The sequence below is a fragment of the Eutrigla gurnardus genome (assembly GCF_963514095.1).
Source record: "Eutrigla gurnardus genome assembly, chromosome: 1".
NCBI classification, from domain to species: domain Eukaryota; kingdom Metazoa; phylum Chordata; class Actinopteri; order Perciformes; family Triglidae; genus Eutrigla; species Eutrigla gurnardus.
This window is the reverse complement of record NC_139915.1, coordinates 212,611-236,110: the sequence shown is the minus strand read 5'-3', so window position 1 is coordinate 236,110 and position 23,500 is coordinate 212,611. Positions and strand designations below refer to the sequence as shown.

Genomic DNA, 23,500 nt, shown 5'->3' with positions numbered 1-23,500 from the left:
TGAGAGTCTCCTTACTGGTTGGGGTTGTATAACCTGAGCCAACCTCATGTGATGATGATGATGATGATGATGATGATGATGATTTGCGAGGTCTAAACTAATTTTAAAGATATATTACGCTAAGCACAATGAAATGTTATAACAGAGCTGTTTGTCATTACTGCATTGTATTGTGTAATATTTATGCCTGTCCAGTTTAGTGTCCAGTGATATTTCACTGGAAATAGTTTGCAATTCATGTTCTCTTTTTGTTTCATACTAAGATTTAGTACATACTAAAAAACTGCTTTAGCATGCTAAGTAGCAGGGATGTCAGGTGCAGCCTTATTGTCTTAACTGTTCATGGTCGCTTCATGTTTAATGTCTTCGATGTTTAAATGTCTTTTTTCTGCTTTCTGTTTGGTTTCTGATGGACAAATATTCAAGATTGCACATAGCGTCTTTGTATATTGTCCACATTAATAACTCCCTGCTTAGTGTGTCAGCCTTGGAGCCTCATTTCTCTTACGGAGTGCACACAAATTAATTTAGCTTTTTGTTTTTATGATCATGTGTAGTGTGGCGTATAGGGTTGTCAAAAAAATCCATAATCGATAAATAATCGATACTGAATGAAAATGAGTATCAGATTCGATACTAACTTGCAATACTTTGATACTATTGTTCTAATCTTTATTTAAAAAAGTCTGCCTCTTAATTTTTATTAATTTTCTCCCCGTGGTATCGAGTATGGTGTATTTTCCTGGGTATCGGTATGGACCTTCAAATTCTAGTATCGTGACAACCCTAGTGGCGTATTCCTGAAAAGTGAATAGGATGGCTTTAATACCAGGAAGTCACAAGTTTTGATTATTTCTTACATAGCTGCCTTGATCTTCTTTCAATGTCGAACAGTTGACACAGAAAATGTAATTTAAAAAAAGAAAACTCTACATGGCCAAACGTGTGAAAAGGCAAACAACCTCTAATTAAATAGACATTTCTCCACAACAACCTTGTAACTTTTAATAAGTTAAATGTAAAATATGTCAGATTTTTTGACCAGGCTGTCAAAAAATACTGTTGAACCACCGAGAGCTTGGCAATCTCTGATATGGGATCGCATCAAATGAACAATACATGCTGTTTGAAGTCATATCTACAGTACTGATGATACATCAATATGTATAAATATACTCTGAATCATGCAGTCATCCCTAAAATGAAGTCCCACAAGATTTTTTTGATGTCACCTTTGATGCTAGGAGGCTGTTTGACAGATGAGTTCAGTGTGATATGCAGTAGTTTCCAAGACAAAGATGGATGTGGAGAGTCAGGAAAGTAAGCAGTATATAAGGGAATAAATGACGGCTGCAGAAGAAGAAGAAGAAAAGAGATGAGAGTCGGTGTGAATTGGCAGAGACAAATGCAAATGGTGGCCTTCATGCTCATCACTGTGATTTGTTTTTTCATGCCCCTCCGCACGCGTCCTGGCCGAGAGCTGGCCAGCTGTATGCCTGCTCTGCTCTCATAACTGTCAGGAGATCCTTTATCTGACGGACCTTTATTTACAGCTTTAATTTCCTGAGCTTTATGTGTTCCGCTCGCCCTCCACACCACGGTGACATGGGCGGATCCTGTCTGGAATGCACTGCAAATTTTCCATAGGCAAATGTCTTCTGAGCTTTCATTACATGTCATGTTTGAATGGCCAATTGTTTTTTTTTATTTTATATATTTTCGTATTACCAGCAGGACAGGGATATATCTGCAGAAGGAGACATTTTTTTTTTCTGTGTCAATTTTCCGTCTATTGTTGGGAGTGGGAGACCTTTAGCCGACATATCTGATGTTGTCCAGGTCATGTTGTTGCTACCTGTTTCTCAGTCTGAGGCAGGTAGAGAGGGCTGCTTTGACAGAGCCTGTAAATCAATCCTATTCTCTGGCAAACAAAGATTGATCCCACAGTGGCCTGATGGTTGCCGGGCGGTGGGATCCAGGCCTCAGATTTGAGTGGGATGATATGAGACAGATTCACGGCGTCTCAGCCTGCAGGTTCAAAGAGGCATGAAATAAACACTAGGCCACTGCCAATAACAGAAGCGGCATAAGTAAGAGTTCTAGCCTCTCCAGTGCACCTGCGGAAAATGGTATTGAAAACCTCGTTTGTTCATTCATCTGGGCTCCAAACCTGTAGATTTATTCATGAAACCTAAAGGAAAATCCAATACGGAATGAGTAGTTTTGTCCCGAAATTTTAACATTTTTCCTGCCATCCACCTGATTTTCTTTCCTTAATTGTAATTGCATTAGGTTAAGTGTGTGCTCCAAGCATATCTTTTTTCTAAATCAAAGGCTAAACTCGTATTCACCTGTTGATTTAGCTTTATTTTAAACAGTGGCTGAATGCCTGAACTTAGCCTTGTGTGGTAAAGCTTTCGAAATAAATGAAATTCTCCAAACTATTTCCATAGATGCCTTGTAACCGCATCTCAAGGTCGACGACTTCATTCCATAAACATCCTTTTCCCGAGGTAATTAATTTATTTTAATGACCAAAACGAAGTGGAATTTCAGTCATTGTAAATGTTCATTTTCCTCAACACGGAATGTTTTTGACATTGCTTTAATTATGCAAAGGCCAGGATATGTCTTTACAACAAGCTGAACATGTTGAGTTTGGAAATCACATGGTAATTATAGTTTTACACAGTGTGGCCTTAACTACTGTGGGCCATTATGGGGTGCACAAAAGTCATTCACAGAATCATTATTGCACCCTCTGAGATAACGGCACAAAAGAACTCCACATGGAAAATTACATTTGAGTCCTCTCATCTGCTATTTCATTACCTTGCTCTGTCTGATGGGTGAAATGGGTTCTCTTAATTTAAGGAGCTGGATTCCAGCTTGGTGAGTGGTTTATGTAATCTCACGGTAAGTGTAATTTCCCATAATGCCATGTCACAGCTACTACTCTGCTTAGCTACCGCATTCACTTATTGCAATGCAGGCCGTCTCCACCCTGCATCTCATAAATAAGACCATTTCTATGGTGAACACCCTGCAAAGACAGAAGTATGCTGAAGTACTATCTGTATACCACAAGTGTTTCTATGGGTGACATTCATACTTTCTCTTGAGGGGTATAATTAGTCCACAGATTGTACGGCACTAAGAGACCGTCTTCATTGACAACTGTTGTTACTCGTGTGTTGCAAGCATCCGCTTGATGTCAGGGGATACTAAAAATACAATCTATTAACGATGGGTTGATTTTTATCCCGAATAATTTCAGTATTTGTATGAGGACAAGTCAACAGAACCCATCTTCACTTGACATGATAAGATGTAGATAACAGGGTTACCGGTTTAATAGATACATGCATAGATAGATTTTTCTTTTGTGGTATGCAATGCAAAAAGCACACGCTCACCACTTTCTGTCCACACTACTACCTACTACTACCCCACATCCTCTTCCTCCTTCACTGCCAACACTAAGTCTCTCCATTATTCCACCACATTCCACATTATATTGGTAATAACTAGTTGAATGAATGAAGAAGGTTGCAATATAAATTCCAATCAAATATTTTGAAACCATATAAGAACTGGTTCAGCAGTCCAAAATATAATGGGTCAACTGTCAATTCATAATGAAGTTATAGCATTAATCAACATCTAATGTAAACAGATTTACGTAAACCTTCTGCAGGAATCACACTGATTACAATTTAGAAATGTGTGATAAAATTCTTAAAATAAATGATGCATTTGTCATGTTACTTGGTATTTTCTTTCTATTCAAATAATAATAATGATCAAGTTCATTTATTCGTCTCTCTTGGGAGAAATTTGGTTTAGAGACAGGGTACTGCTGCATAAACAAACGTGGAACATAGACAATGCATAAAAACAATAAATCATCCAACATAGAAGGAAAGTATAGAACTGGTAACCAGATAGGGACGAACTGAGCTGTGCAAATTCCCCTACCTACTAGTCAAAAGTACAGTTCTAGTACACATTTAAAGTGCAGTGCACAATAAAGTGCTGGTGCATATTCAAGTGCTAGTACATATTAAAAATGCTGGTACAGATTAGATTAAAAGTACAGTTCTAGTACACATTTAAAGTGCAATAACTGCTGGTGCATATTAAAGTGCTAATGATAATGATTAGTTTGCACATTCTCCAAAATGTAGTTACCTTCGGTTCCAACTGTGTTAGTATTGCTAACACTTTCAGAATTTGTTGATATAATAATTATTAATATTAATATGCTTACAAAAGGATCATTATGAGGATAGTGAGAGACAATTTGTTGATTACAAGCAGATGGAGCGGTAAAATCAACCAGTTTGTATGGAGAAAAAAGTAAACAAAAGTATGCAAATGACATTATATATTATATATGTTTATGTTATGTGTTATAGTGTCTCTTATATATTTTTTAGTGTAAATCTCTATTCCAGTACTTTTTCTCTTTTTTATTACATGTTTATTGTATGCACCATACACGACCAAGACAAATTCCTTGCAAGTGAAAACTTACTTTGGCAATAAACCTGATTCTGATTCTGATCTGATTCTGATATACTTCAGACTGTGCTACTTGAATAAAGATGCATCAGTTTGCATGTATTTCAGAAAAGCTTTTAAAATGAAAAGTCTATAGAGGTGGAAATGTGTAAGAAGCCTATACCAGGAGTTGTGGATGAACTGAATGTAGATGCAAGGTGTACTTGTAGCTTTTTTTCACTTGTGAGTGAGACCCCTAGGGTCTTTGAGACCGTCACCCTGCCTTGCAGTGATATAATAGTTATACGACAATCGTCCAGTCGTTGCTGTGAAGCGAGAGGCTGGAAGTTGAAAGTCACTTCATCCAGTGCCGTCAGGTTTGTTGTGTTATCTCTTTCGATGTTCCCTCTGATAATGATCGGCATCCTGAAGACACGTTGGATCTGGTATGAGAGGAAAGCCCTCTGGAGAAACATGGTTTGTGGGTAATGTTTTGTAGAAGTGAAGTGTTAATGTTTATCTGTTGCACACAGATTTGAGACATGCTCATTGATTTAGCCAATTCAAGGTTCTCGACTTGTTTTTCTTCTTCTCTTGATAATCTGTGTGTATTGAGGTGTTACATAGCCTGTATAGCCTTTATTATTGGTAGAGTTGAGGTTTAATCATTTGTTGAATTTTGTAAGAAGGCTGTGCAAAAATGTACACTTTATCTAAATTTACATTTAGGGTATTTAGTAGATGTTTTATCCAAAGTGCCTTACAATAAGTAGAGATGTTCCGATACCATTTTCCCCTCCCGATACCGATTCCGATACTCGTGCTGTGGGTATCGGTCGATACCGATTGCCGATACCGATACCAGTGTGTTTAAAAAATAAAAAAAAGATCATGTTACGCCTGCATGACTGTGATATGATTATCATTGTTGTAAGGCCTGGCTCAGGTTATATCCTTTGTAAAACATGAATGAATACAGCAAATGGAAGCCATTTATTTTTTACATTTATTTATAAATAGAACAGTATAAAACAGTAGTGCAGCAGCAACTTAACTAAATAAATATAGGAATAGTGCAGCCACCATATTGTAAAATAAAAAAGGCATTTAAATCTTTAAATAGTGCAGTATTTAACAATAGTGCAACACTAACCTAAAAAGTAAATAATAATAAATTACGTGGTATCGGATCGGTGCCTGCAGTACTCGCCGATACCGATGCCAGCATTTTCAGCAGTATCGGAGGCATTTCCAATACTGGTATCGGAATCAGAACAACTCTAACAATAATACATCTGTCAGAAAGTACAACAGTATTTCGCTATCAGTACACGTCGTTTTCCTTCTAGACATTAAAAACGCTTTATTGAAACTACTGGCAGCCACTCTAGATAACTTATTACTACTTATTCACTTTTACAAATGCCTCTAATTCAGCGTTTGAACTTGAGGAAACAAACCTTTGCTTCAGAACCCCACCTCGCTGTGTAAAATAAGCCGAAAGTGATTACGAGCACAGTTCATTATTTGGTTGGGATGAGAGGAGCACATCTAGAAAAAAAAAAAAAAATCCCAGCCTGTTAGTGGTTGAAATGGGATTTTTTCCCCCTCCCTCATCAGTTTGTGAGTTAGTTCTGCTGTGTCAGCAGTCGGCACACAAAAACGGAATTCAGTAAAAGCTCTCTCCGCACTCTGGGAGTTTTTTTTCTTTTCCCTCAACAGCTTGCTCCCATCCCCCCTTTCCCTCTCATGAACTGACATGCTGGAAGAAACATATGCTCCTATTCCCACTTCCTGACAGCTTGTGCTGCTTGAATTGGAACTTGCTCAGGGAGGAAGCAGTTGTCTGGAAAGAGGGGAGAGATTAAAAACAGGAGGGAAACCTCAATGAATTGTTCGTTAAGGAAATAAAACATTAAAGCAGTTTGACACAAACTTATATTTAGAGTCTAATATGTTTCTGCGTTGTCGTGAGCTAGACTGTAGTTGAAAAGTTGCTCCGACTTACAGTCGTCATGTTACTGAATGTTCGTGACTTTGATTTGCATGTGAGCAAAACAGGACGGTGTCATTCAATTTTACACACTGGATTCGTTCAGCACTGTCGCAAACTCAGAGATGTTTGAGTTCACAGCCCGATCAGGCAATCATGTACTTACTTTGTTTATGTAATAACTAAATGGGAATGATGCTTGAAATAAAGCTTCAGGTTAAGTGTGAGCATTCACAGTACAGACAGCTGAGTTGGACAATGAGAACCATACTGGACACGGGCCTCGGGTCTACAGCCTGTCAGAGAACTTCCTCTTTAGTTTCCTCATGGATGGCTTGTCCACTTGTTGCTTTTCCCATTGTCTCCGAGAGAAGACAGAAGTTGCCTTTTAGACGTGCCTTCATTGTATTTGTGTGCTCAGTTGCTGTGCCTCAGAGCAAGCTATTTCAAACAGTCAGGCTCCTGCCTACATTATATTTACCCGTAATTAAAGGTACAGTGTGTAACATTTAGTGCATTTATGTTTTATTTGGTGTATGATCACCTGAAAATAAGTTTGTTTTGTATGCCTTAGAATTAGCATCTACATCCAAAGAGGGCCACGTTTCTATAGTAGTCTAAAATCAACCTCTACGTGATAAATGATGCCATTTTTTCACACTTTCTTGCACATTCACCACGGAACATTTGAAATCACTTCTGACGTTATGTAATTTAACCACCTTAATAAACACTGTCAAAGTCTCTTGAAGTGCTGGCCCGGCTGTGGCTGCTAAAGCCACTTTGTGCAGAATGCTCTCCATTCACGAAGGCCACACATTTCTTTCTGGCCACAACACTGCTGAATCTCATTTTTACCACACGCATGCTTTGCTGGAGCCCAGCACTCACGAAGCTGCAGTGTGTCATAGTCGTTTTCTCATCAAAATGTGGAATAGTCTGCTGTTTGGATGTTTCTGGACATGCAAGGCATTCTGCTCCAGATGCTAGTCGCATAATGATGCAGTCCTCGGTTTATTAGCTGCCGATTCAGCCAGGAGCGATTAGTCTTGTCGATAGCCGCTGGTGAGATGAGACTTCATCTAGCTGTGTGAGCAGCGAGGTAAGGTGCGAGAGGCCGCTTCTTGGATTGAGCCACAGTCTGTTAACGGGCAGTTCTCTCTGGTGCCTGCAGGTTACCATCCTCCTTCATCTTCTTCGAAAAAACAAACACACAAACTCCAATGGCTTCTCTGTGGGCTTCGAGAGTCTAATTTCTATATGCCGCCATGGGCGACGGCTGAGGCTGGCCACAATGCTTTTTTTCCCTTCAACTTTTATGTTTGCAGCATAGTCTTGCTGAACTTCAATGTTCTTTGGGAGAAATATCTTTCTTCACAATCAGAGTGTTGCACACAGTTATACCTGGACGTTGCCAGTGACAAATATGGTGTCACGTGTTGGGCAGATTTATTAAAGGAATCAACTTAAGGTGGCATTTCTGATGCAGTACAGATTGTTAAAATATAAGCTGACTGAGGGTGCATTTCAAGTGCTCCTTGACTAAAACCGTCTAATATTTTGGCTTGTGATCTTACCATTAATGTATATGATTCTCGTTATGATTATCAGTGTTTCCCCTATAATGTCTTAAGCATGGCGGTGCACCATTTCAATGGAACCACCTTTTAGATATTCAAATTATGGTGGATCCATTTGAAAAGTTATTAGGACTGAGCAGATCTGGGGTAAAGCTCTTAAGGCAATTTTTTTTTTTTTTTAAATACTATTTTCTAGCAACTTCTGAGAAAAATACCTGCAATTAAATTTATTACCGAAATTCCTACTGCTACTAATGATTGCATCGGGTATTAGCAATTTATGAGGGTGTCGTTAGGATGATGTAAAAATGGAGGACATCCATCCATTGTAAATCAAATCAACTCATTCTTGGCGATGTCCAGGCTTGTTTGGCTGCTCCTGCGCCATTGTCCTCTCAACTAACAGTGTCTTCTATTTTTTTGGTAGCAGATGTCCGCCATTCTCATGTGGAGAGTGACCGTGGTTGTGTTTGTTTATTTGGGAATTCCAGGTCTTTCCCTAGTCTGCTCCAGGCTTCAGCTTGGAGAGTCCAACCGCCATGATTGATCCCAGCAGCTGGAGCGGCAGCGAGAGCCCCGCCGAGGACATGGAGAGGATGAGCGACTCGGCAGACAAGCCCATGGACAATGATGCCGAGGGGGTGTGGAGCCCTGATATTGAACAGAGCTTCCAGGAGGCCCTGGCCATCTATCCTCCTTGTGGACGCAGGAAGATCATCCTCTCTGATGAGGGAAAGATGTATGGTGAGTACAGATGTGGGAGTGTTTAAGTTTGAACTCAAGTGCTATCTGTGCAGTTGCATGTTTTCCCCTAATAGGTGAAAACTGACGGAGCTCAAAGAAAACCAAAAAAAAGAGAGTGAAAATGACAATTTGTAGTTGTACATGTTTTTTCCCTGCTTGCTATATTTTCTCATTTAACAGAAAGACTTGAGATAGCCATCAATCTCCTCATTTTACATCACAGCAAAAATAGTGAATACCTTTTCCAACCTATTCCTTTTTAAAAAGAAAAAACACTATCTATCTATCTATCTATCTATCTATCTATCTATCTATCTATCCATCTATCCATCTATCCATCTATCTATCTATCTATCTATCTATCTATCTATCTATCTATCTATCTATCTATCCATCGCTGAGCCCAGTGATCTTATATTCTAAACAAATGTATCTGCGATGGCGACTATACAGCCGCTATTCTGGTTCACTTAAGTGCAAGTTTACAAGTAAAGCAGCATGAACTATTAGTCAGTAGCAGATGGTACTGTGGCTTCCACCAGCTGTGCCCCCTCTCCTCCCGCCATTTCCCCCATTCCTGGCTGGGTGATGTCATGGAAAGAGAGAATATTTTTTTCTCTGTTGTTGGAACGTCTCACAGCCAGTCAGTCAGTGTCAAGTGAAAGCAGAAAGCCCCTCAGAGCATTCGCTTGCAGCTGTCATGTGACCCGCTCCGGCCAAACGAAATGTAAATTCTAGGAGTTTTCAGCGAAAAACCCCTCAGCTGCTACTACAAAGATGTGGGCTCAGACAACAGGACCCTCCCCACTGTCTCTTCCTCCAATTCCCTCGTCCCCACACAGAGCGAGGCTGCCAGAGGAGCTGTCCCTCTGCTGTGGATTAAAGCATGACGGTTTGGTTTTTTTCCTAGTTAGAAACGAGCAGCGCTAAGTGCAGTGTTCTCAATATGATGCTAATGTTCAGCCTGCTGGCTGTTTAATATTCTTCTAAATATATCCTTTTCAAAGTTATGGAGCAAGTAGAAACACAGCGTGTCGAAACAACGCGATGCTGATTTACATTTTCAACATCAAATACCCAAATGGAGGTTGTAGGTAGGGATGGGACTTTGTAGGATTTCATTTGGTGATTTCCATTATCGGGATAATCCTAAATACAATTCTACAATCGAATTAGATAAACCAATGAGAATTATTGTTACTAGCATTTAAATAATTGTCACATTCTAGTTTTCTTTTTCTGGACTCTGATTGGACAAAGATCGTTGCTTCAGATGTGCTCAGTATCTGGTTACACATTGATTCACCAGTAGCAGAATCACTGGGCTGGCTTTCCTACCATTACTGAGTCACAACTGTTTGACACAAGCATACAATGCTTTTCTTACATCTTCCTTTTTTTCCAAAGACACAGTCAGGAAAAACTAATGCTTGGTTTCATGTTACAAAATGATGAAAGACGGGAGTGCTTTTTTTTTTTAGATGAGGCAGGATTATGGATGCAGTCCTCTTTCTTAGCATATCAGAATTGGTTGTGCCTTTTGTTACAGATTGGTATCAGTCTGATGTTTGGGGGCCTTTTTCTGCTGGTTGTAACAGTAACCATCCCATCATGCCATGACTCCACCAAATCTGGGAAGACAAATACATTGGAAATATTTTATACTCGAGCAGGGAACAATCCAATGTAATTAAGAAGGTGTTATTTTCTTTAGTATGTTATAAATGGTGACATTCAGAGGCATCGGGACAATCAATGAGTGCTGATTGTTATATCACTCTGAGTTTTGGTAGACAATAAGGTTGTAGCTGTAGGGAGTGGCCAACTGTGTGGATTATCTGTTAAAAATGAACTCTCAGAGGAATGCTTGGAATGTGAATCACCTCCTCTTCTGCCTCTGTGACGTAGTTACTAGTTGCTTTTAACTGCTCTGTCCATTTCCTTATTCCTCATTATGTGAAACAATAAGCAAACAACTGTTCCAGTTTTATGGGAGCACAGTATTGCCTTTTTTAATACAAATGTTTTTTGTTTTTTTTAAATTAAAATAAAATACAGACGGATGAAAAATGTCTAACCCACTCCCACCGCAGCATGTGATTGATTAAATTCTTGGAAATATTGTAAGCTTCAGTATTCAGTTGCAAAATAAATGTTTCTGTGTGAGGCGTTTATCAAATAATATCAAAATGTTTCAATGCTCGGTAGATTAAACTACTGCTTCATCTGAGCCACTGCGTCTGACAGGGGATACAAATCTCACAGCTGTTTTCTTCACCATGTATTGTTGTGAATATTTTTTAAAAAGCAAGTGAAATATATGAAGGCAGCTTTGCTTTTTTTGAGAACGCACCTGGCAATCCAAACCCGCGCTGCATGCTATTAAAGCAAATATGATATTTTTGCCACGTGGATGTGTGTTCTTCATAGGATGCCTCTGAATTCCATTTGTGCCGTGCTCCTTTCTTACACTGCACTTCTTTGGATTGCCATCAGAGATGATAAATTACTAATGAAGTGGTCCCCCATGCTGCTACGAGGGATTTATTTGTCCAAAACATTCAGTGATTTGTCTTTTTTAGAGAGGAAGGGTTCAGCTTATCATGACGAGGCTGATACGGGGCTGTAATCCCGGTCCGTGGGGTTTAAAACACAGACCGATGCCACACAAAACGTCTCATGGCATCTGAGATGAAAGTTGGCTGCGAGCAGACTGGTATTTGTATGAGAGACCCTGGGGATGGCATAGTGTTCCATACACAGAGCTCATCACAAGAGGAGCTGCCCTGAGTGCCCTTAAGCCCTTTGTTATCCTGGGGTAGAGTGCAGTTAATTAGCAACAGTCTCTATAGCAACTGCGTTGTGGTACAAAACAATTTCTAATTTCTGCTTCTTAGCTTATTGTGGTGTTTACCTGAAGTGTTTCGGATGTGCTGAGACCAGCGTTGGCTGGCGTCGTGCCCATTCTCTGAGGCTAATTGTGACTGCTGTGGAAGACGCCACATCTGCATAGACAGCCAGTACCTGCCCCGGCCCCAGAGTTTACTTAGGAGCATATTTTAAACAAAGTAAAGAGAAATAGAGGGGCCTGGCCCCCAGCCAAAGGCCCGAGACTCTGCACTTGCATAATTCACCTGCTGTGCTAGGCTGCATTCATTTATCACAGAAATAGAGTTGATAAATGAAACAACACGCTTCACTCAAATTGTATGTTTATTCATTGAGTTATGTATTTGCACTTGCCCCGCAAGCTAAATGACATTGGTGAATTTTTCTCAGTTACCGTTGAGGGAAAAAGGGAAGAACTGATTTTTATTCCATCTACTGACAAACAAGTATGTAAATACATACTCGACTTGCAGGCTATGTTACGCCCATGGTGTTTCTGCTGCCGGAGAGGTGAGTCCACCAAGAGTATTGGATGTCAGCAGCTGTATTTTCAAGCGCCTATTGCAGAAAAATATTCACTGTTCATGGGAACTCTAAGCTCCTTTTATATGCTTGTGTCATTATACCTGGTTGTGATCGACAGCGGCAGCAATCATGCCTTTTTTAGATGTATATTTATCCTAAAATAAGGAACGGCGTCTACAAACAAGCGCTACATGTTGTGCTATTCGCCCTGCGGTCGGACTGCTGGGCGCTATGCGTCTGTCTGCATGTGTCTTTTGATGTAAAGCTTTTCCTATTACCACTCTGCTGTTTGCTCTACCAGCTCGTCAGTCATCCAACCCAGACCCCTCCTGTGGGAACTAAGTGGCACTTGGTTTGCAGAGATGCCAAGGATGAGTTAGATATAATGAGTAGACCTGGCTTGCCCCCGATGGCCCAGCACTGTGCTCCTCCGAGCATGCTCTGAGACAGAGCGGGCGGACCTGGTCCTCCCCGCTGGGTGGATAATGAGGAATTCTAGGATCAGCTCAGGCTCTCCGAGTCACCTACATTCACGCAGAATGGAGTGTGAGGAACTTCATTGCAGGAGAGGCATCACACACCTCCAGAATAATCCCTCATTTGTTCCCCCCGCCATTGTCCGTGCAAGACTACCGTGTTTTCACACACATGGTAGTGGGGAAAAAAAGTCCAATTATTTTATGTCTTTCACAAAAGGAGTAACTGCCGAAACTGTAAATAGAATTGTTGCAGGTATGATGAGGGAGGAAACAAGTCATTTTGAATTAGGATTTTAGACTTGGGTTGCGACAAACTGGAAATGCATTCATGGCGGGTCGCTATGGAGATGTCTTTCAACCTGACACTGCAGCGGCAGGGATCGAACATTCAAATGGGTCAACAAGCACGAATACACCCTGGTTTTTGTGACACTTTTCCTGAACGGGGTGCAACACAGGTCCGACACATCAGCTGTACACGACGGGTGTTTGTATTATGGATAGGAATTCTGGTTAGTGTAATTGATGTTAATATGTTAATGAGAAGAGAGAGACCAAGGTGCTGTAAATGTTGTAACCACTAAGGTGCTCCCAGAAAATCGGATTTAATTTAATTGTGCCATTCAGCAGCAATGGGTCTGGAAACCAGAGATTAGCCCTTGATAGCGGTCTCGTATGAATAGTCCACATCATTTGAAAGCATATTCACTGGAGAGCGTTGCATGCAAAGTATGAAAGGTGTATCGGTTTGTCTTCATGTCTCTCCAGTGGTGTGAAACACTATTTGATTTGGACTGATGCATTATTCAGGGCTTGAAGGGCACACGCAACAGCTGACTAGGGATGCCCCGATTGATCTGTATAGCCAATAGAAATGTTCAGAAGATCGCCATTAAGGCTTTCTAGTCGCCTTCCTAGAACTATATATATATATATTGTTGGTGTGCATGTAGTGTCTGTTGTCGTCTGTGATGTGTAATGTACTGTCAAGTGAAGACAAATCTCCCGACGGGACAAATAAATCTAAATCTAAATCTAGCTCCAAGCAGCTTGTAATATATGTTAAAACTGCTACTGGCAAATACCTTTTTAATCAAAGCAAATATTTCACTACAATACATTAATGAATCTCCTAATCATTTCAATTGTGCATTAGGTAAATAACCACTATAGATTATTTTGGGACCATTCCAGTGTGGTGGTGTCTGGAGTCCTGCACACCAGCTGCAAAACAATACAACAAAACACACAAAAATAATCGCTTTCAGCCAATATTAAGTTCAGAAATAATGTGACCCCGGCATCTCTGCTGAACCAGGTAATTCAAGTGTTTTAGGTTTGGATGTGGTCTTTTCTCTTTTACAGCTGGTCCTTCTGCACCTTCTGCAGCCGACAGAAACATCCAGGAAAAAGATGATTTGGAATCTTAGTTGATTTCACTGCGCTTGTTTCTTTGCAATTTATGAGACTCAGGCCCAAAGTGGATCTACGCTTAGAATCCGTCCTGTTGCTTAGGAGCAGAATTGATTTTGAAGTACATAATATTTGATTTCAGTCTGTACAGGGGAGGCAGATTTCAGCTCCAACTCATGTCCATGTTGTGGTTCGTGTGAGATCCTGCCCCAAAGCCTGCTTATCCTGAGCAGTGGCTCGAGGTGGAAGCAGCGCTGATGTTTTCCAGACCGATAAGATGTAAAAGGATTTGATTGAACAAAAAGAGATGTACTCGTATTTAATATAAATTCCTATTTAAGAACTGTAGTTCTAGTGTTTTTCTTTAACCACTGTATTTCCAGAGCTGCCTTGCTGGAAAGAAGCCAGACAAAACGATCAGCGAGGCTGCCTTTGTGATTTTCTACCCGTCTGTGTGGAAGTGTTTGCACGGAGTGGTTGGATAGCAGGCCGTGGCTCTCTGCCTGCCATGAATCGGGAGTACACGGGGTGTGTCCCTGCTCTGAGGTCTGTGTGAGGCCCCTCCGAGTCGGGCTTCTGGTTTCAGGTTGCACGCTCCCAATTGGCTGCTTTTGTTTGACTAAAACACAGCGAGACTCCCAGCTTCTTAAAGACGCAGTGTCACTTTCTGTGCTCACTTCAAGAAGTCATCCGTTTCATGCTGATTACATCATATTCCGTTGATGAAACACTTTTATTCTGATGAGATCATCTCATACTGATGGGACCATTTTGTGTAATCAACGTATGAATGGAATCTGAATGCAGCGTTATTCTCTCATCCGAGCACAGGGCCTCCGCTCCGCTGCTAACGGAGACCGTCATCTCTTTCTCTGCTATTTGTGGAATAAAAAAAAAAGGTCTTTCAACACTGAACTGCATCCCTGGAAACAAAGGAAGACTGTAACCATAGCCATAAAATGATAATACTCAATGCTGTGTTATTGTCTGACCCTGATTTAATACATGACCCTTCATATTATTATCCTTGTAATGTAATAGTGATTGCATGTTTATTATTATGTGACTATCATGGATATTGTAACTATTGGGAGCCTTGTCTCTTTCTAAACTTGCACTTCCAACATTCAGCCCCGACTCCCTCGGCTTGTGCTCGTGATTACAAAAAGAACGTGAGACAGAAGTTTGACTTTTCACTTACCCGTAGTGGTCACAGCCAACATGTCTTCCTTTGTGCTCGGATGCTGAATTGATCCTGAGAGATTGAAAATATTGATTTGACTCAGTGTCTTACTTTGTTGTGGAGAAGAGGGGGCAGTGCACCTCCACGACTGTCACCGCCGCGTTCACACATTGGGAATCGCCACACAGCCCGTTCCTCGGGAGACTCATAATTACAGCCGTCCTTTCAGATTAGTCCGGCAGCCTGTCCAACTGTGGCTTCACTCCCCGGTCGTTTATTTCATCCCTTTGCCTCTCCTGAGAGGCACACCTCAACACAATGGCCAGGCCAGCCTCTACAATAATGTATGTGATGATAAACACAGTGGCTCCTAATTGATAGAGTGATTCAGACAACGGCTGCCTGTGCAAATTGGTCCCCTGTGAGTATGTTGCACAGAGTTGGGACTAGTGGGTTTCTGGCCTCGTTGGAGAGGCGTAGAGCCGGGAGAGAGGAAATAGAATGGGCTGGGCCTGCTGAGTGATAAAGAGGCTGTCGTTGCCTCCTCAGCCCCGTATGAATACAGCCACAGTTCAGCAGAGGTTGGCTGCTGTAATCCTCTCAGTGTCTCCAGGAAGGCTCAGGTTAGTGACCTGCTGCTTTGTGATGTCTTGTAAGATTTTGAGAGAACACCTCACCTTTAATCCCCCACTGTTCAACTAACACATTAGCTCAACTGCTCCTGACCCAGCTCCTGCAATAAAGCCTTTTATCCAGCTCAATAAGGTCATTTGAAGTTAAGTATTGATTTCTTTTGGTGTCCAGAGAAAAATGGATTTTTAAAGAGCTGTTAATTACAGTTGCACACTGCATTATGTAGAGAACTTACATTTGCCGGGGACTGGATTTTTAAACCCTGAGTGATACTTATTAACTTAAGTGTAACAGTGTAACGTTTATCAAATTAATACAGGAAACCAACAATTATTCCTCCTGCAGTTGTTAAATGACATCCGACTGCAGAATAAGAACCACTAACTTCTTTTTCTCAATTCACCAAACTTCTAATATTCGCAGTACTACTCAACAGAAGTGTATGGAAATTACGCATTAATTAGCATTTTCTTTTGCTAATCTATTGGACATTCGTTTAAAATGTTGAGATAAATTTAGTAGTTGGTGAGTGAGTTTTTTGTTCACGAGGAATATGTTTTATTGGACAAAAGACAGTGGCCTTCTTAGTAAATAGAAGCACATGTGACAAAGAATAAATACCCATGGTAGTGCTTGCATGGTCATAAAATAAGAGGTTTATAAATGCAGTGTAAGGAACATGTATTGTCGAGGGTAAAACATGGATATGGACAGAAAACAGAAAACCCTGCTCGTTGTCTTGCCTCAGATACTCTCAGGCTTAATTGTAGGCTTTCTTGTTTTTATGTCCCTGCTTTTTTGTCTAAATGAGGACTGAATAGACTTGTTTCCTGTGGATATGGGAGGAACACCCATGTTCATGTCGGGACAGAACTGAAAGAGCATGTGAGAATTTTATGAGACATTAAAAACACACATGTGTAAATGAGACAATGTTAAAACTATCACCATAATAATCACGTTCCACTGAATCCAAAAAAGTGTTAAAGCCAAAAACATGCAACACAAATGAAAAGTTTGATGTGTGTGTGAGTGTGTGTACATTATTCATCCCTTGTTATATTTACATAATGGGAGACTGAAATCAAATACATGAAACATACATTAGAGCCAGTTTAAGGAGAAGATAAATGGGCTCCAACGTTTCCGCCTGAAGGATTGTGCGTGCGTCTGAGAAGGAGGAGGGATTTCCATTGTGTGTCAGAGAATAGGTTTAGTGTTTGTGAAAGCATTGTGGCGTCACGCATGCAGCGTCCGGCCTTGAAGTCTTACGCACCTACACTTCTGGTTTGAGGGTTCAACAATACGGGAAATTAAAGCCCTTGTAACAGGCGGCTGGTGGACTGGAGTCAGATATTAAGATCAGCAGACGTTATCGTCTGAGTTTTATTCCCAAAGGGAGAAACAACTTGTCAACACACTAAACACATATTTTAGGGAACAGCAGTTCTGGCTAGCTGCAGACCTTATTGTATTTAGTTGTATAATTGTTTAAGATTACATAAGTGATATGATATGTCCTCGCAGCAACACTTATGCTTCATTCATTCCCGTGAAATAATTCCTAGTCGCTAGCAAAGCCTTTGGCCTCTGCTTCGGGGCTAAGATAATGCTGATAGCATTAGCTCGCCGTTTTCCCTCCAAAAATGGGCACCGTCCGTTTCCTTTCAAGCCACAGGTTCTCCACCACTTGGCAAGCAGTGGGTTACCATTGATGTTGCAAGTAAAAGGTTTCCTGCCCCTGCCTGCTATTCCCAAAAACCTGGGCCGAATGCCTTCATACTGTTGGTTTAGTCTATTGTGATGCTAATGTCCGCCTGAGACCCTTGAGTCATCTATCATGGATGACAGGAAAGCCGGGGCCATTGTGTTGGCCCACCACACACACACACACACACACACACACACACACAGTTGGACATAACTTTAACTTCAGGGGCCAGATCAGTAAAGTCCTGACATAATAATCTATGAATAATAACTTCAAATGGCAGAAAGCATCAATTCAGCCAGTAGTAAGCATGGCGAGACAGGAAGTCAAACGCTGAAAGAAAAATAAAGACATAAAGGCAATGCACTGGGTGCAAGATAGGGCCCTCCGTTTTGACCACAGGTTATACTACGTTTGTACATCAAATACTTTGTTTGTTGTGTTTATTCCACATATATATTTATCGTATATCCGTGCTGTCAGTGGACAAATTTGAGATAACAGTTAGATTTATTGAAAAATGGCAGACATCTCTGTAATTTGTACACTTAAACCGTGAGATTGACACCCCTGACTGAGTATACCTATTAAACTCATGTTTGAGAGACTTGGAACCAGCAAATATCTGGAGTTTTACTTTGTCAAAATGCTGAATGTGATTGTTTCAGTGGTGTATTCGATATGTGCTCGCTCTACTAATGACTATTGTTCAGGTCTATAAAATACTATATTATTATTAGAGAGAGAGGGAGAGAGAGAGAGAGAGAGAGAGAGAGAGAGAAGCAACACACAGGCAATCTGCCGACTGATTCTCGCCAAGGCCCAGCACCGTCACATGGCAGAGTGCTGGGCCAGATGTGACTGTGGTTGTGCCGGCATTAGAAAAAAAGTGCTGTTCCAGGAAATGGAGGCTTTTTTAAAAGAGGAAAAGAAAAAAAAGCTGGAGCAGAGCAGTAAAGTATTGTTCTTGACCGCTCAAAGGATGAAACCATGCCAGTTAAATGGTTTAATATGCCATTACTTAAATTAGCTTCGGAGTTTGTGTTTCACAGGTGCATAAAGGCTTTGCTAGTGAGTTCAATGACATGTCTTTGCTTTTGATTCAGTGCTCCTATATGGTGGGAATTTAGCCATGAAAAATAAGACATGTATAATAATCTGTGGTATGGACTTGCCTGCTAAATTGGCCTCTTTTGTAAAGTTGGATTGATTTTTTTCTCATTCTGTATCTGATTATGAAATGAATAGTAACTAATAAATTAAGCACATTTAAAATGTGTGAAAATCAAAGATGTTTCAGAAATGTTTTCACTTAAATTAATTACAATTACACAACGATGAATCATCTGCAAATATAGCTGAATTAATCGATGAGTCCAGACGTCTGACATCAGGGGAAAATTCATATACAGATCTCGTCAACAAACGTGTTTGTGTGTCGCTAATAGTGGGAAGCTGATAGAGAAATGCAGCAACAATAGAGTTTGATAAGCAAGCATTTATCAGTTAACTGTAAAGGTCATGTTTTGGTGCCGGCCACCCAGAACTGAAGAGCAACGGTTTTGTACACGTTGTAATCCAGGAGGAATGTCGGCATACATGCGATGTAAACCTGAAGTATGTTGTGTTTGGAGTAAATGGCGTAACTCTCATTTTTCATTTATTTGAAAAATCTCACTCTCTTGTACAATTCTGTTCTACTGCGACGGAGCTCACGTCCACAAGGGGAATAAAATGGATCAAGGAACACTATAGTTGCTCCGATGGCTCTTACTGGTGAATGACTTTGTTGTTTCAGAATTTGAGGGGATAAATGCATTTTACAAATAACTACACTGAATCACAACAGCTTTTCCCCAGCGCTGTAGCCAGACTGCTGCTAATGCACCCCAGGATTTCATACGTACTCACTGTGCAATACCGTTTTAGTATTTAGTATCTCCTATATGTGTCTTTATCCGGCTTGTATGTATCTTGTTTTTATTGTTTTTATTGTCTGTTTTTTGTTGGTTCTGTTCGCTTGTATCATGACCTGGATTTTGCCCGGTTATTTGAGTTGCTCACAATTATGAATGATAAACGCCATAACATGAAGCCAATTAAATCAATTGTTTAAAGCCGGATTCCTGAAGTAAAGTCATTTACAAATTCTACCTATTGGTCATATGTGGCAATCTGTTCATTGGCCCAGTTATTATCAGGTGGTAAGATGTCAGATGTTTCTTTCAGTGTGAGCAACTTTGAGACTGTAAATTTAACGTTAAGTGTATTTAAATGGATGCTGCAGGTGTCATGGTTGTAGAGTTAGTTAAGAAGTTGATTGGGTGAGCCCTCACACAAGGGAACCGTGCCCAAGCATGTTTGACCCCCAAAGTCCGGTTTGTCTGACTAACGTAAGTTCTCCTACCGGCTTCGGCATGCTTCAGACTGGTGGTGTGAGTCGTACCGGAGGGAAATTGGACACTCCGTCCTTTTGTAATAAAAATGATGCTCTGCCCTCCGTCCAAATTCTCCCTACTCACATGCTCTGATGCAGAGGTCGAGTGTTTACTCCAAATTCTCCGTAAAGTTGCAGTCATGTTCTCTGTGCTGTTTTCTATTGTGATGACTCTGAAGACGGCTCTTCTTGGAAACGTAAACGTAAAGCCTTGTTTGTGCCGTATGTACAAGCCTTCTTTGGCCCGGTTTGGGGGCAACTGGGCCTAGTGTGACTGTGCCCTTAGACCTTGGCATTCTTAAGGAAGGGTATGGGGAGTTATTTCCGGGTGTGGTGTCCCCTGAGGTTAGTCCACAGCTGACTTGTGACAATACACTCCTTTTGTTATTCACAACCGAGGGGGGCGATCCCAGGTTCCTTGGATGAAGGATGCCGAGGGCCAAATTGGATTTCTGAATGAATGAGGAATTGGCTATTTGGGGACCATCGACAGAAAGTTGAGCCTCCATCTCTCTGTGGGGCTGCTGCTGGAGTGCCTTTCATATGTCACAAGTCCTCCAGAGTCATTGAGATTCAGAGGAGAGTTCAGTCTGACCAGGTGGAGGGTTCCTCCAGCTGCTTAACAGCACAGTCTGCTCAGGGGTCACACTATAAATATTTAATCCTTTTCCTGCTGATTCGAGTGACAGGAACAGCCCATGAAGCGTTAATTTGTCCAACCAGGCATTTGCACAACTGCAAGTCTTAACATACAGAAACATACTCTGTTGTGGTAATGTTCAAAGCCGATGCAAGAAAAAATCATCAAGGCAAAAAGAAGACAGGGCCGAGCAAAGATAAGTCTTCAAATTCAAAGTTTAGATCTTCAGTTCTGTCCGAATTTATTTTTCTAAAACCCCTTTTGAAACTCATTTAATCTACTGCCATGTCATTATCTACAAATAATGTGTCTTTTATACTCGCTGCAGATGGATATACATCTCCTTTATGATGTGATGTCTCACTTTAGGATCAACTGAGATGCGAGATCCTCCCAAAATATTCAAAAGCAGTATTTTTTTAACCTGTAAATGCATAACTTTATCATATAGTTATTATTCCTGTTTTATGGTATTCTTGAAGTGTATATTTAGTGACAATAAAAATAGATTTAGCTCAAATATCAGAGGCTAATAACTTTGTGGTTGTACGTATTGTTTTTTTCAATGTGATTTTTGTCATCCAACACACACAGTTACACAAAATATATATTTTATACCACATTAGTGTGCAATATCTCTCTACCAAGCACAGTATTCAGTTGACTTGATCCCCCTCTTGATAGCTGTTGGTTGACACTGAAATCTAAGAAACATCCAACAAACATACTGTAAAATGTTAAATGCATTTCAAATGTCACTTATCGAGCTATGTGAACATTTTTCTCCAGATTCCTTAAGAGCAGTTTCTGAGCTTTTTTTCTACCAGGATGGAGATGTGTGAAGACCATGTCAGGTTGTTTGTGCTGCTGATTCCCAGGAAGTTTAAACTTAAAAATGTGCTCCACCTCAGCTCCACTGATGTAGACCGGGTGTCTTCCCCTCCTTTTTCTGAAATCAACAATCTGCTCCATGATTTTACTGACGTTGAGCAGTAGATTTCTCAGCACCACGTTTGATTTCCCCTCCATGAAAAGTCTCATTGTTGTTTGTTATCCACATTGTAACAGCTTTTTTTCCTGATGGTTTGAGCCGTTTATTCAGCTGGGAGTAAGTCGGCAGCAGTATCAGGGAAATGTGGTGTGATTGTCCAAAGTGGGGGTGGGAAAGGCCTTCGTAGCGCCAAGGAATATTCCTGTAAACACGGTCCAGTGCTTTGTTGCCTCTGGGGGAGACGAGGAATATACCGTAGGTGGAACAGGTGTGATTGGTTTGATTTGAAGTCACTAGCTAGAATAAAACCACCATCCGGGTGCTGAGTCTGTCTGCTGATGACTCGTACAGTTCCTGGACAGCAGCGTTTTGTATTTGATCAGGAGGAATGCTCACGGCAGCAACAAAATCACTGGTGGATTCTCTGTGCAGATAATATGGCAAGCATCTTAACATTAAAAATTCAACATCAGGAAATCATTGTCCATCAACTTGTGCTACGTTTCGGCACCAAGCATCATTGATTTAAATACCGAATCCGCCTCCTCTCTTCTTGTTGGAGTCTTGTGTTGGTGTGTGATAGCTTGATCCGGTCAGGTTTCAGTTAAGGTGCGTGCAAAGCTGTTGCTGAGTCTTATTTCATTCATCCTATGTTCCAGCGGTCAGATATTGGCTCGGATGGGACCAAGTGTCTCGCCTAGCTTTAGCTGCTTAGCTCTTAACCCGGCTCTCCCATCCACACATCGCGAGTGGTGATCGTCTCAAGATCGTCTTAATCCAATCCTCGTATTTTATTTTCCAATATTGATGAGTGTAATTTTGTCTGTGGGAGGTACTGGCTGCTGATACTGCATTTTATTTCATTAACTGAGATTCACATGAGAACAAAACGGTTAATTTAATTCCTGATGAAGTTTTCTCTGCTGAAAACATTTAGTTTGATCAAATCATCTTGTAATATTCGTGCAACTGATTTCTTTATTAGTTTGTTGCCCCTTATGAATAACAGGTGGAAAAAGTCGGGTTTTGTCTGACACCTGTTCAGCCCTGAATGTGGACAGTCACATTTTTTTCACCAATTGTCATTTTGCAGTGCAAACACAGGCAAGGAAAAAAAAGGAAATGCGAGCCAGCCAGGACCCACTGAGCTTTTTTTCCAGCCTGGTGAAAAGAATGAATTATTCAACAGTAAGCAAGCTTTCAGCTGGCCATTTGTGTGCTTTGATCTAGGAAGCAGGAGTTTGCATGAATGCCTGTATTGTCACCTTATGTATCCACGGTGTGTGAAAGAGAGAAAATAGTGCAGGCCCCAGCGTCATCTGGTAGAGTTTACGCTGCGTGTGCTGTGGACGGGCACCCCGGCATTGTAAATCCCCAGATGTTGTTTATTTGTCCTGTGAGGTCACGTGACTGCGTCCGGTCAGGCTGGTCTCGCCTTACTGTTCAGCGTGAAAACAGCTCCGGGGTCAGCCTGTAACAAACGGCAGCTCGACGTCAAAGCCTCCCCCTCCCCCGCCTTCACTCATGTGGCACGCAGCCAGGTGCTACAGGTATCACAGAGCTCTTGTTGATGACAGGTTTATATCCAGTGTTTTTATTTAAACTCACAGAGCTTTGGTGAAAGCTTAGATTTGAACTTTTACTGATCAAGGGTCAGTATTTTTGGAAGGGATTTATTTCCAGACATTTAGGTATAATGGAAACCTGTGGTAGAGTTGGAACTATTAGTTGATAAACTGATTCTTTGATTGACAAAAAAACAACAACAATGATTAATCC

General features: G+C 40.9%; 1 protein-coding gene across 5 annotated transcripts in view; it reads left to right on the top strand.

Moving 5' to 3' along the window:
- The window catches only part of tead1b (TEA domain family member 1b), a 47,515-nt gene that overhangs the window by 5,387 nt on the left and 18,628 nt on the right, over positions 1-23,500 (top strand). For all 5 annotated transcript variants that reach the window (XM_084020213.1, XM_084020212.1, XM_084020216.1 and 2 more), the window contains exon 3: positions 8,568-8,820. In XM_084020213.1, the coding sequence (XP_083876339.1) occupies positions 8,616-8,820 (205 nt within the window). In that variant the 5' untranslated portion in view covers positions 8,568-8,615. The remainder of the gene's footprint in view (positions 1-8,567; positions 8,821-23,500) is intronic.